General features: G+C 48.8%; 2 protein-coding genes across 2 annotated transcripts; both read left to right on the top strand.

Annotated features, from left to right (window-relative positions):
* Positions 1 to 5971: 5971 nt before the first annotated feature.
* LOC136474532 (L10-interacting MYB domain-containing protein-like) lies at positions 5972 to 8763 on the top strand. The gene is made up of 3 exons (XM_066472104.1): positions 5972 to 6523; positions 6630 to 6773; positions 8593 to 8763. The coding sequence occupies exons 1-3, from the start codon at positions 6218 to 6220 to the stop codon at positions 8701 to 8703; spliced, it is 561 nt and encodes a 186-aa protein (XP_066328201.1). The 5' UTR covers positions 5972 to 6217; the 3' UTR covers positions 8704 to 8763.
* Positions 7169 to 8435, top strand: LOC136475449 (uncharacterized). Its single transcript, XM_066472921.1, has 3 exons — positions 7169 to 8155; positions 8228 to 8323; positions 8413 to 8435. The coding sequence occupies exons 1-3, from the start codon at positions 7420 to 7422 to the stop codon at positions 8433 to 8435; spliced, it is 855 nt and encodes a 284-aa protein (XP_066329018.1). The 5' UTR covers positions 7169 to 7419.
* Positions 8764 to 14718: the final 5955 nt, after the last annotated feature.

Genomic DNA, 14718 nt, shown 5'->3' with positions numbered 1-14718 from the left:
AGGGGGCGAGCAACCCCCTATCTTCAATCGTGCTAGCTAGAATGTCGCGGCAGCGGCGATGCTACTCCAGACAATGCCCGAGCCCTCTACCTCGGAGGGGCGACGGGTCCATGACAAGCTCCGAGACCTACTTGAGACCGCCGTGGTGCAGCAGGCCGAAAGTTCTACCTCTCGACGGCATGGGGGCGCCTCAGAACTGCCTGTGGCACCATCTTGGCAGGGTAGAGAGGCCTTGGTTCATCTCGAGCCCGCTCGGGCACCGACAGCCAACAAGGCCCCCTCGGTGCACGACCGCCTCAGCGACCGATGCGAGGCGCAAGGCGACCACGATGTGGTTAGCAGGCGACGGCGCCACGACAATGATGGGCCCGCCCGAGGCTACCACCCGCACCGAGGCAATCGCTACGACAGTGGGAAGGACCACAGTCCTTCTCCTAGCCACTTGGCCCTTGAGTCTTCAGCAAGGCCATCTACGGCGCCCACTTCCCGGCCCAGTTTCGGTAACCAGCCAACCTCTCAAAGTACAGCGGCGAGACCAACCCCGAGCTATGGCTGGCCAATTACCGCCTGGCTTGTCAGCTAGGTGGCGTGGATGATGACCTGCTCATCATCCGCAACCTCCCCTTGTTCCTGTCAGACTCGGCGTGAGCCTGGCTCGAACACCTCCCTCCCTTATAGATCAACAACTGGCATGACTTGGTAAAGGTCTTCGTCGGGAATTTCCAGGGCACATACGTGCGCCCCGAGAACTCCTGGGACCTCAAGAGTTGTCGCCAGAGGCCGGACGAGTCTCTCTGAGACTTCATCCGACGCTTCTCCAAGCAATGCACCGAGTTGCCCAGTGTCGACGACTCGGAAATTGTCCAGGCATTCCTCTCTGGCACCTCCTGCCAAGACCTAGTCCGAGAGTTAGGCCGGAACGTACCGACCACGGTGGCCGCGCTCCTCGACATCGCCACCAACTTCGCCTTAGGCGAAGAGGCTGTCGGGGCCATCTTCCCCGACAACGACGCTTGGAACATAGAATAGCTACGTCGCTTTTACCCTTAAATTCCCAAGCATTCTATACATTGTTTCTCGAAATACAATAAAGATGTGTTCTTTAGTTGTTCTAATTTTTCGAGAAAACCCCCATGGGGGATTGGCGTTACGATAACACTATAAGGGAGACTCGGCTCTACCTCTACAGAGGTGCCCACCACGGGGCTCGAACAAGACACGGCTCTGCCTCTACAGAACCGAGCCTCCCTCGGGGGCTAGACGGGGGGGGGGGGGGCCTAAGTCCTAGACACCGTTTTTAGTCGTTTTTCGAAAAAATTTCTATGCCGAACTCTCTCGCGTACTCTGACAAATCGATTGTAAAAAACCTAAGGACCGAAATCCTGTCTCAGGGCCAAAAGGCCGGGCGAGCCGCGAGACGGCCTACGCCTCTGGGCTACGGCAACTCCCTCACCACCTTTTGCCCAAAGGGCAGCTTAGTCTCCGAGGAAGTTTTTTGCAAGAGATATGTTCAAAGACGAGACAGAGGGCAGAGGCTCGGAAATACAATAAAAACGATTAAAAAGCATATACACACAAGTACTTTAAAAGGCCTCGATGGCCACAAGCGTCATAGTACAATGATGTAAAGTCCTAATCTATTTACATGGCCCCTTTGGCCTAGGTCAAAACTCAGGGTCACCAGCGTCGACGGTCGGCGTAGGAGGAACCACCTCCTCTTCGAACAACCTGGCCAGTGCCATGCCAGGGGCCTCAGCCGCCTCCACCAGCATCATGACCTCCTCCTCAGCCTTCTCGTCATCCTCAGTCACGACGTAACCATCGCTGACGGCCTCGAGGTCGAGCACCGCCTGGAGGACAACAGTGCCGCGCAGCCATGAGTGTGGTGGAGAATGTGGCTCTGGTGGTAAGGCTCACTCTCTCTCTCTCCCTCTCCTTTCCTCCCCCTTCTCCCTTCTTCTCCCCGGTGCTCTCTTCCTCTATTCTTAGCAACCGCTCCAGGGCAGAAAGGGCGAACGCAGGCAAGGTGAGGAGGGGCAGGGTGCGACTCATCACATATTTATGGGGGAGGGAAGAGGGCGAAACGGACGGGCGATGAAACCGGGAAGTTTCCCTCAGATCTAGCGCAGTTAATCCGGATCCGACCAAACCACCCACGCGTCCATTTTTCCTTATTAACCGTGCGCACACGGTAATGTCCCATCCACAGACATCGCGTCCGACCACAGCGACGGCAGGCGCCATTCCGTCTCCCCGAGGAACCGCCTCAAAAGGTGCACCCGCCGTTGTCAGCCGATGGGAGGGGAATATCCCCCACCCGATTCCTTTTAGACTAAGGAACTAGGCACCGAGCCCGTTACGGTCCAGGGGTTCAAAGGCTGGGCCCCCGAGGGTCTCGACAGTCGCCCCAGGACAAATAGAGTCAGGGATGACTATGGGCGAGCCCATACATGGCCGAGGCCCAAGCAAGCGATTTGCTTGGGATGCCCTAAGTCGTGTCCGAGACCGGCAGGGAGGTCTCTGAATGGGATCCCACCGTAGGGAGGCACTGAGCCCCCGGGGCCAATCGAACGGCCTTGGGACCCACTAGAGAAGTCCTCTGGTACTTTTGGAGTGCGTCTCTAGACCGCTAGCCGACCCCTATCGAATGGGGCATGGGCCTCCACTTGGACTTACCTGATAACAGCTCACCGGAGGTGTCACTACTCACGCCCACCGAGGGTAGCCTGGCATACTCCACCCCTCCTTCTGAACGAAAAGGATGCGTGAGGGCCGCACAAAAAAGATAGGGAAACTCCTGATCGCCCTCTTGCTCTGAGCAGAGGCTCGGGGGCTCTTCCTGCAACCAAGCCAAGGCCCAGCAACCCGAACTCACACTCGGGGGCTCGGCAAACGCGATAAAAGGCACCGAGCCCGTTACGGTCCAGGGATTCGAAGGCTGGGCCCCCGAGGGTCTCGACAGCCACCCCAGGACAAACAGAGTCAGGAATGACTATGGACGAGCCCATACATGGCCAAGGCCCAAGCAAGCAATTGCTTAGAATGCCCTAAGTCGTGTCCGAGACCGGTAGGGAGGTCTTTGAATGGGATCCCACCGTAGGGAGGCACCGAGCCCCCGGGGGCAATCAAACGGCCCTGGGACCCATTGAAGAAGCCCTCTGGTACTTCTGGAGTGCATCTCTAGACCGCTAGCCGACCCCTATCAAATGGGCACGGGCCTCCACTCGGACTTACCCAATAACAGTTCACCGGAGGTGTCACTGCTCGCGCCCACCGAGGGTAGCCTGGCATACTCCACCCCTCCTTCCGAACAAAAAGGATGCACAAGGGCCGCACAAAAAAGATAGGGAAACTCCTGATCGCCCTCTTGCTCTAAGCAGAGGCTCAGGGGCTCTTCCTGCAACCAAGCTAAGGCCCAGTGACCCAAACTCGCGCTCAGGGGCTTGGCAAACGCGATAAAACCCCTCACTCAACATGAGAAAAGCCCCTAGAGGAATAAATCCACTCCTCCAGGGCCTCGGGGGCTACACCCACCGAAGCCTCGAGTACGAAACACCATCCCGCTAGGAGCAGCCACGAGCCAAATCTCATTAAAACCTCAGGGAGAGCACTCACACTCTCCCCGAGGCTCGGGGGCTACTGTCGGGTACCATAAAAAGGGGTCCCCTAAGCAAGGACTGAAAAAATCGCTTAGACCTTGTAAATATCGAAGCCAAGAGACAACCACTGGCAAACCCCCACCTTATCCGAGGTCCGGCTGGATCATCCGGCCCACCTCGGACGGTATCCTGACTCACCCAAAATGAAACCATGAGGCCTCGGATGAGGTACCGATTCTCCGACTCGCTCGAGGCCCCGCCCGTAAGGCCTCGGACGAGGTACCGATTCTCCACCTCGCCCGAGGCCCAGCACGTAAGGCCTCAGACGAGGTACTGATTCTCTGACTCGCTCGAGGCCCCGCCCATAAGGCCTCGGACGAGGTACCGATTCTCCGCCTCGCCCGAGGCCCCGCACGTAAGGCCTCGGACGAGGTACCGATTCTCTGACTCGCTCGAGGCCCCGCCCGTAAGGCCTCGGACGAGGTACCGATTCTCCGACTCACTCGAGGCCCCGCTCGTAAGGCCTTGGACGAGGTATCGATTCTCCGCCTCGCCCGAGGCCCCGAATGTAAGGCCTTGGACAAGGTATCGATTCTCCGCCTCGCCTGAGGCCCTGCCCATAAGGCCTCGGACGAGGTACCGATTCTCCGCCTCGCTCGAGGCCGGCTCAGCAACAACCCCGTTGCCTCTGCCTTGACCGACTTCTCTGATAGGACATCACGTCCAACCAATGCGTTCAACCACTCCCGCGACATCAGCCGAACGACGGCTCGATACAGTGGAGTGGCCGATGAGACGTGAGTCACATCGATGCCACGCCGTCCGGGATAGGACGGGGCAGGGGTTACCGGCCGTTGTGCTCGGCAGTGTGCCCATGACTGACACCCGTGCTGCACTGTGCTGCCTAACCCCTGCTCCAAGGACAGCGCGGCATGGAGAGTCATGTCTGGGTCCCTGTAGCCTCAGAATCAACGTATAACACCAACTACTGCCTCCGAGCCTCGGCTATCCGCTTCCGGGCTCCTGTAGCGTCGGGACTCACACCCGCCGAGCCCCCCACAATGGTTCAGCCTCTGCACCGACTGGGCCTCGGCTCTCTATGTTGTCAACATACAGCGGCCGGCACGTCGTCTGTAGTACGCACCATACCCTACGCCAAGTCGCAGGAGCTCCCATGTCGCACAGGATCAGGCGTGACCGGCGCGTCGCTCCAGTGCACCGAAGACAAGGCCGCTCCATCGACCATGCCGCCACAGTGACGAGCTACAGGGCTCGGCATACCGCCTCCGCTCACGAAACGCCACGTAGCAAATACATGTACCACCCCTGTGCCTCCCTTCGACTATAAAAGGGAGCGACCAGGGCCGCTTCTAGGGGACAGACACTCACGGACACACACGCGCCAGCAACGCGCAACGCTCTGTAACACACCCACTTCCTCACTGCAAGAGATCAACATCTCAAGCAACTCACGCCACTACGTAGAGACCTGGGACTAGCTCCCTCTCTCGCCCTGCTTGTAAACCCCTACTACAAGCACCTCGGTGCAAGGAATACAAGATCACTCTCTTAGACTAGACGTAGGGCACCTATTGCCTAAACCAGTATAAATCTTGTGTCTCTTTGCATCATCATCCGGGATTAGGGGCACGTAGTACACTTTCACTAGTCGGTTGAGGACCCCCCGGGACCAAAACGCCAACAAAACACAACATCTTTCAAGCCTCTAACCAAGTCATGCTTAACCAATCTATTCAATTGTTTCATTCCAATATGACCAAGCCTTCTATGCCATAACCAACCCATGCTAGACTTAGTGAACAAGCATGTTGATAATTTAGAGCCTGTTTGGCATGGCTCCAGAGCCGAACTCCACCCCAGAGTCAGGTGGAGCTAGCCAAACACCCCAACTCCAAAAAATATTGGAGCAGCCCAACTCCATGGAGTTTTTGGAGCCCCAGTACAAATTTGTGGAGCACCTCTTCTCCTGCTTCGAAACCGGCCAAAACAGAGGTAGACATGGAGTTGGGGTGAAATTACCCGCAATTGCCACTGGTTACACAAGTGAATCGTTATTTTTTCTATTCTCCCTGCCCCGACCCCTTCCCCTTCATGCGAGCGCCCAATCCCCCGACCCGACGCCCTTCACGCGCGCGGACAGAGGGAGTCCGCGACTCCCGTCGCCGCCGTCCGCTTCCAGGGGACGAGCAGGTCGGGCGGCGCCGCCCCCCCCCCTCTCTCCACCTCTCTCCCCCACCCCCTCCCTCCGCCTCTCTTCCCCACCCCCTCCCTCCATCCCCCACCAGCGGCCGGTGAAGGAGAAGTCAAGGAGAAGGTCATCCTCAACCCTAACCCTAGAGAAGGGGAAGAAGGGCGCCTCTCCACCCACCGGCGGCCGGTGAAGGAGAACAAGGGCGACGTGAAGGCACCCCCGATGCTCCCCCAACCTTGCAAGGTATCCCCATCCCCATCTCTATGTTGTGTGTGTTTTTTTAAGAACAATGAGTTCATGGTTTTGGAGAACATGATGTGTAGAATTGTCCTGTGCTAGTAGAATGTTGGGATGTATTTGTACCTCTATAGGTCATGTTCTGAATTGTTGTGTTGAGTTGGTATAGATGCCGGAAATTGTTTGGAACGTAGAGAACCTTCGGATCCTTTGTGGTTTGATGGCTGAGCAAGTCGAGAAAGGAAACCGGCCAAATACTTTCTTGAATTCAGTGGGCTATGCTGAGGTTGAGAAAGGATTCAAAGATTGGACGGGTATTGTATTGACCAAGAACCAAATCAAGAACAAGTGGGACAAACTGAAGGAAGATTTCAAGGCATGGAAAAAGCTAACAATGGGGCAAACAGGAATTGGTTGGAATAATGGCACTATTAATATGGATGATGAATGGTGGAACAAAGCTAAAGCTATAAGTGCTTGTTTTATGAATATCACCTACTTCTTAAATTAATTGATGGTGGAAGAAAGCTAGAGCTATAAGTATTTATTCTAATATGTGTTGCTATTTTGCATATTTTCAGTCTATTCCAGGCTATGGGAAATTTAAGAAGCAGCCACTTCAAAATGAAGAAGAGTTAGCAATTTGTTTCCAAGGCATTATGAATGTTGGTTCTGATCATTGGAACCCTTGTGGTAACACTCCTACAGTGGCTGTGGATGATGTTGTTCATGTGGATGATGAAGTTGCTGCACTAGGTGCGACACAAGAAGAGGATTTAGATGAGATTACCCCTTCCCCTAGTAGTGGCAAGAGACCGGCAAGGCCTTTCCATGTTACAGGCAAGAAGCCTAAGACAGCCAATGCAATTCTCATTCAAGAAGCATGCACTAGTATGGCTAGTTCAGCAAGTGCATATGCTGCCAAGAAAGAAGGAAAATTCACTATTGAAGAAGTGATGAAGGCAGTAATTGAATGTGGTGCTGTGTATGGATCCGATGAACACTACATTGCCACTTCATTGTTTGTCAAGAGGGAGCAAAGGGAGATGTTCATGACCTTACCTACTAATGAAATTAAGAAGAATTGGCTCACTAGAAAATATAATGACAGGCTTGCAAAGTAGGAGTGCTTGTCTCATGTATCCTTTGCTACCTTGATGTGTCGTTTGCTACATTGCTTTGTTTTAAGGCTTGTAATAATTTAGATTATTCCATGTTTGACAATTATTTTTAAGGCTTGTTTTAAGGCTTGTCGTATGAATGAACTCAGATTGTATTATTCCATTTTTTTCCTTGTTTCACAATTATTTGTCCATCAGCTTGTCACATGGTTGACCTTATTTTTTCTATAATTTGACCTAGGGTTCACAGATGTCTTCAAGTGAAAGTGGTGATAGTAGTGATGATGACGATCAATTTTTTTCTCTCATTCAAGGTGGTGCAAATCTTGCTAAGGCTTATGTGAGCCTTTATATGGACAAGGCACCACCAAGAATATCACAGCTGAGTGGAATGGGATGGGTGACTGAGACCCTAAACACTCCAGGAGAATGCCACAGAATGTTTCGGATGAATGAGCGCATCTTTCTGGATCTTCATGATAAGTTGACTACTCGTTATGGTTTGCAACCATCCAAGTTCATAAATACTTATGAATCACTAGCAATATTTTTATTTATATGTGGTGGCTGTGAGACAAATAGAAAAGGGCAAAATAGGTTCAAGCATTCTGGTGAAACCATTAGTAAGAAATTTCATGAAGTTCTTGATTGTGTGATTGCAATGGCTAAGGATTACATAAGACCAATTGATCCCAATTTTCGGTCAGTTCACAAGAGAATTAGAAATGACAAAAGAGCATGGCCACATTTCAAGGATTGCATAGGAGCACTAGATGGAACTCATATTCTAGTGTCTCTTTCACCTGAGGAACAAGTTAGATACATTGGAAAGTCAAGAGTTCCTACTCAAAATGTGCTTGCCATTTGTGATTTTGATATGTGTTTCACATATGTGTCTGCGGGGCAACCGGGGGCTTATCATGACACAAGTGTACTATACCATGCAATGGAAGTGGATAAGCAGGCCTTCCCGCATCCTCCTGAAGGTAAAAAAATAACTTACATTTTGCATGGTCAATTATAACTCGAATTCTTATGCTATATTTTCATATCCGCAGACAAGTACTATGCTGTGGACGCGGGCTATCCTAATCGTCTAGGTTACTTATCTCCATACAAGGGTGAAAGATATCATTTACCAGAGTGGCATCGAGGTATGGAACCAAATACTCCAACAGAAAAGTTCAATCGGATTCATTCATCTGTTCGTAATGTGATTGAACGTTCATTTGGACTATTAAAGATGAAATGGCCAATTCTTTATAAGATGCCCCATTTTTCCATGCTAACACAAAAGAAGGTTGTAGCTGCATGCATGGTCGTCCACAATTTCATACGTGAGCATGCTAGTGGGGATGTGGACTTTGCTAGATTTGATCGAGATCCGAACTTTGTGCCAACTATCCCGGAAAGGTACAACAAGTATGCTGTGTCTCGCCATGCCTCTAATACGTCTACTAATGAAGCAAGCTTTGTGACCATGGACACATTTCGTGATAGTTTGGCTACATCCATCGCATTAGCTTGGAATTAATGTATTCATGTTCTTAAACTATGTACTTTGTATCTTGGATTATTTGGTTGGACGTGTCTGTCGGATTATTTGATTTCATGGATTATTCGGATTATCTAAGAAATATTTGGATTATCTAAGAATTATTATTTCAGATTATCTTATATGTTGTTGGAATTTATTTTATACCTTGATTTGTGCTAGTAGTAGTACGAGTACGAGATGTCCTTGTGCAAACGAATAAGCTGCTAGGATCAGTACGTTGTGCAAGGGCAAAATGGGCAAACAACACTGTCTAAACACAACTCTAGAGCTCAGAGTACCAATTTAGCCAAACACCCCTTCCAGACAGCTCCAACTCCACTCAGAGCCAGCTCCAGCTGGATTTCTGGAGTGGAGCTGCTCTGTGTGGAGTTGGAGCCATGCCAAACAGGCCCTTAGCTTCACTAGCATTGAAATCAACCGAGTATAGATTTTCATATCTAAAATCTTTGAAGATCAAGTTAGAGCCATCTACACTTATGATCTCAACATCATCTACTCCAAATATGCATTTGAATCCAAGATCACACAATTGAGCCACGGATAGCAAATTGAAGTTCAAGCTTTCTACTAGCAACACATTTGATATGCTCATGTCATTGGATATTGCAATCTTACCAAGCCCTTTGACCTTGCCTTTACCATTGTCACCAAATATGATACTATCATAACCATCATTGCCATTAGTGTTGATTGAGTTGAACATTCTTGCATCACCGATCATGTGTTGAGTGCACCCACTATCAAGAACCTAATGCTTTCCTCTGACTTTGTAATTGACCTACAAAAGAAGATCAATTTCTTTTAGGTACCCAAACTTGCTTGGGTCCTTAAAGGTTAGTCACTAGGCTCTTTGGTACCCAAATGATTTTCTTCTTTGAGCCCATCCATGGTTTACCAATGAACTTAGCCTTCACACCATTTGTGCCCTTAGTAAGCATATAGCATGAATCAAGCTTAATGGAGGATACATTAGCATTTTTGCTCTTGTGTTTTGCATTCATGCTCTTTATGACCAACTTGCTTGCAACTAATACAAAACCGACCATTGTTCTTCACAAAACTAGTCTTGTGAGGAGCAAAGGCCGCCTTGCCTTTCTTAGGGGTATAGCCCAATCTCTCTTTGTAGAGAGAAGCTCTTTGGCTATCCAAGCACATAAGCAAGCGGTCCTCACCACCATAAGCCTTAGCTAAGGTGTGAGTGAGCTTAGTGACCTCCTTCTTGAGGTTCTCATTCTCAACCACTAGTGAGGCATCACAAGTGAGACCATCACTACTAGATGAGGTAGAAGTGAAAGTGCTACAAGAAGGATTAGTGGGAGCAATAATGATAGGCATAGATAGTGATTCATCAATTATATCACAAGTTAAACCTACATTGCAAGTTTCAACATGCTTCTTTTTATTTTGCTCTTTAAGCGAAGAAGAATGAGCTTTTTCAAGCTTTTTGTGAGCTTTGCCAAGCTTCTCATGGGCTTCCTCTAGCTTCTCATGAGTTGCTTTGAGCTCATCAAGGGCTTGCTTAAGGGCTTTTACCTTCTTATTTAAGCTCTTGCATTCCCTTCTCTTAATGTCAAAGTGTTCTTTAGTATCTTCTAGCATGTCAAATAATTCATCCTTAGTAGGTTCATCATCATCACTATCACTATCATTTTCATTTTCATGTTCATTATCATCAACATGTTCTTCATCACTTTCATCATCATAAGATTGTACCTTAGTGGCCTTAGCCATGAAGCATGATGAAGATTCGAAGAGAGAATGCTTCTCATTGATAGCAATGCTTGCAAGAACCTTCTTCTTGGTGGTCTTGTTATCATCACTATCATCATCATCATCACTTGAGGAAGCATCACTATCCCAAGTGACTACATATGAACCACCCTTCTTCTTCTTGAATGCCATCTTGTCCTTCTTCTCTTTCTTTTCCTTCTTGTCCTTCTTCTTGTTCTTCTTGTTGTCATCATCATTATCGCTATTATATGGGCATTGAGCAACAAGATGATCTTTGCTTCCACATTTGAAGCACCTTCTTGACTCTTCTTTGTTCTTGAATGAAGATTTCTTTCTTCTTGCACGGTAGCCCTTCTTCACCATGAACTTGCCAAATCTCTTGACAAATAGAGCCATCTTCTTATCATCATCATCATCCCAAGATTCATCTTCTTCACTTGATGTGTCTTGCTTAGCTTTGCCCTTGGATGATGTGGCTTTGAATGCCATGCTCTTCTTCTTGTCATCCTTCTTGTCATCTTTCTTCTCCTTATTTTCTTCCTTCTCATCATCATCTCTATAAGCATCATCGGTCATGATATCTCCCAAGATTTGGTTTGGTGTCATTGTGTTCAAACCGGTCCTCACTAGTAAGGTGACCAACATGCCAAATCTTGCGGGCAAACATCTCAAGAACTTATTAGAGAAGTCCTTGTTCTCTATCTTCTCACCAAGTGCTTTGAGATCATTGACAATCACTTCCATCCGATGGAACATGTCCGGCACACTCTCATCTTCCTTCATCTTGAAGCTTGCAAACTTCCCTTTGAGAATATATGCCTTTGCACCCTTCATGGCTTGAGTACCCTTAAATGATTCTTCTAATTTCTTTCAAGCTTCATGAGCCATCTCAATATTCTTGATTTGCTCAAATGTTCTCACATCAATTGCATCATGAATGGCACTTAGAGCAATATCATTATTTTGGAGAAGCACTTCTTCGGCCACGGTGGGATTCTTCGGATCATCAATCTCAATTTTAGTTTCTACCACCTTCCACACCTTTCTATTGATTGACTTGATATATGTGGTCATCTTTGACTTCCAATAAGAATAATTTGAGCCATCAAATTGGGGTGGCTTCTTGGTGTTGTTGATTTGAGCCATTTTAACACCGAAGGTTGTTAAGCCTCAAATAACGGTGACCTTGGCTCTGATACCACTTGAAAGGTCCTAATGGCTAGAGGGGGGGTGAATAGCCTAATAAAAATTCTACAACAACACTTAACAAAATAGTTAGACAATTATGAGGCGAAGCAAGTGTTGCGCTAGCCTACTCAAAATGCAAGCCACCTACCATAATTCTAGTTTAGATAGTGTCGATTCACACAAGAGCTATGACACTACCATATGTTAGTGTGCTCTCAAATGCTAACTAAATAGCCACACCAACCAAGCAAGCAAACTCTCACAACTAACTATACTAAAGAGCTTGTCAACTAGTTTGCGGTAAAGTAAAAAGAGTGATCAAGAAGATTATACCGCCGTGTAGATGATAGAACCAACCAATCATAAGGATAAATAACAATGAAGACCAATCACCTCGGAATCAATGATGAACACAATGATTTTTACCGAGGTTCACTTGCTTGCTGACAAGCTAGTCCTCGTTGTGGCGATTCACTCACTTGGAGGTTCACGCGCTAATTGGCTTCACACGCCAAACCCTCCATAGGGTGCCACACAATCAACATAAGATGAGGATCACACAAGCCACGAGCAATCCACTAGAGTACCTTTTGGCTCTTCGCTGGGGAAAGGTCAAGAACCCCTCACAATCACCACGATCGGAGCCGGAGACAATCATCACCCTCCGCTCAACGATCCTTGCTGCTCCAAGCCGTCTAGGTGGCGGCAACCACCAAGAGTAACAAGCGAAATCCACAGCGAAACACGAACACCAAGTGCCTCTAGATGCAATCACACAAGCAATGCACTTGGATCACTCCCAATCTCACTATGATGATGAATCAATGATGGAGATGAGTGGGAGGGCTTTGGCTAAGCTCATAAGGTTGCTATGTCAATGAAAATGGCCAAAGGTATGAGCTTCAACCGGCCATGGGGCTTAAATAGAAGCCCCCATGAAATAGAGCCGTTATACCCCTTCACTGGGCATAACGCGGGCTGACCAGACGTTGTAGTCCAACTGACCGGACGCAGCACCGGACGTTCCGGCCATGAATACCGGACGCGTCCGGTCGGCATACCGGACGTGTCCGGTAGCCCCCAAACTGCCACGTGTCCAGTTCAAACCAACGTAGCCGTTGCTACTCAATCTGCTGACGACCGGACGCTCACACTGGACGCTGAGTCACAAATGACCGAACGCTGAGCCGCAGCGTCCGGTGGAGTACAGTAAACATCCTTGCTCGACCGGACGCGTCCGGTGATATCGGACCGGACGCTGCCAGCGTCCGATCAACTGTCCTCCGTATACTGCTTTTTCTGATTCACACCGGACGCGTCCGGTCACTGAGTTCATCGTCAAATACCAGATGTGTCCGGTCACCGTACCGGACGCGTCTGGTCACTCTGTAACCAGCGCGGCTAACTCCTCTTCGACTCTATCTTCTTTACCCTTGCTCAAATGTGCCAACCACCCAGTGTATCACCTTGTGCACATGTGTTAGCATATTTTCACAAACATTTTCAAGGGTGTTAGCACTCCACTAGATCCTAAATGCATATGCAATGAGTTAGAGCATCTAGTGGCACTTTGATAACCGCATTTCGATACGAGTTTCACCCCTCTTAATAGTATGGTTATCAAACCTAAATATGATCACACTCTCTAAGTGTCTTGATCACCAAAACAAAATAGCTTCTATGATTTATACCTTTGCCTTGAGCTTTTTGTTTTTCTCTTTCTTCTTTCCAAGTCGAAGCACTTGATCATCATCATGGTATCATCATCATCATGCTATGATCTTTGTTTGTTTCGCAACTTGAAGTGTGCTACATATCTCATGATCACTTGATAAACTAGGTTAGCACTTAGGGTTTCATCAATTCATCAAAATCAAACTAGAGCTTTCACAGGGCCGCGACGTACAAGATCGATGGGACCCACATGAAGGAGAAGAAGGATCCGACGATCCTAGAAGCCTTCCTCTCTCTCTCATTCTTCTCATTTTTCTCCGCTGTAACTAGCGCTTTCCCTTGGCCTATAAAAGGGGAAAGCAGGACGCCCCATAAGAGGGATCCAGATCCGCACAAGACCGAACCACGAGATAAAAACACAAGAGCACGACACAAGTACACGACTGAGCGATGATCGAGCTCTCAGCACCCATTCATTCCTTTCACTAGAGACTTGGAATCATTTTCCTTTCTCGTCTGTTTATAACCCCTACTGTAAACCAAGTATCGGTAACACGAGCAACAGCAAACTGAACGTAGGGACGTTCCGCCCGAACCAGTATAAATCCTTATGTCCTCTGAGCACATCATCCGAGCTAGACACGTAAATACAAATTTACTTATCGGTGGTCCGAAAATACCGACAAACAGACTGATTGACGGAAGACAACCCAGTTATACCTGTCGATTCTTTTTCGTTCTTTCCATTCCAAAAGTCGAGATGCCAGGATCCACTGCCAGCCAAACTGCAGCGACCGATGTTGTCCTTGTTGTATGATTCGCGATTAGGAGCAATTCTTCTCAGCTCTGCATGCATGATTTGCTTTGCTTTTCTGGGGCGAGCGAGCATGCGGATGCGGACGACGTCCCCGTTGTCTCCCCGCTGTCCACCCTCTCCTGTCTCATGCTCGCTCTCGCCCCGTGAGATGGGACCGTGCCGTGATCTTCCGTAGCTTCTGAATGTTAACGTGCGGCTGTGGCTGGTTCTGCTGTTGGCAGGACGGGATGAAAAAACTCGTAACTCGTTAGCTTGTTCGACTCGTTCGTTAGTGACTCAGCTTAAGTTCGGCTTGTTTGAATTTTTATTTAACGAGTCAGCTCGGTTAATTAACGAGCCAGCTCGAGCTAGCTCGTGAGCTGCTCGTGAGCCAAAACGAACTAAGGTAATTCACATGACAACAACTGTAATCGGCTCATATATCTCTCGGCCCAGCCCAATACAACTTAAGTAGTTCATATATCCCACTCTCTATGGCCCAACACGATTAAACACTAAAACCCTAGACCAATAGACCATGTGGCCCCACCCAGTTACCCCACTAGCCTACCCATGGCATCATGTTCACGCAAGACGAATCC

The sequence above is a fragment of the Miscanthus floridulus genome, chromosome 8, assembly GCF_019320115.1.
Source record: "Miscanthus floridulus cultivar M001 chromosome 8, ASM1932011v1, whole genome shotgun sequence".
NCBI lineage: Eukaryota > Viridiplantae > Streptophyta > Magnoliopsida > Poales > Poaceae > Miscanthus > Miscanthus floridulus.
The sequence above is the reverse complement of the archived record's forward strand: the minus strand, read 5'-3'. Positions and strand labels throughout refer to the sequence as shown.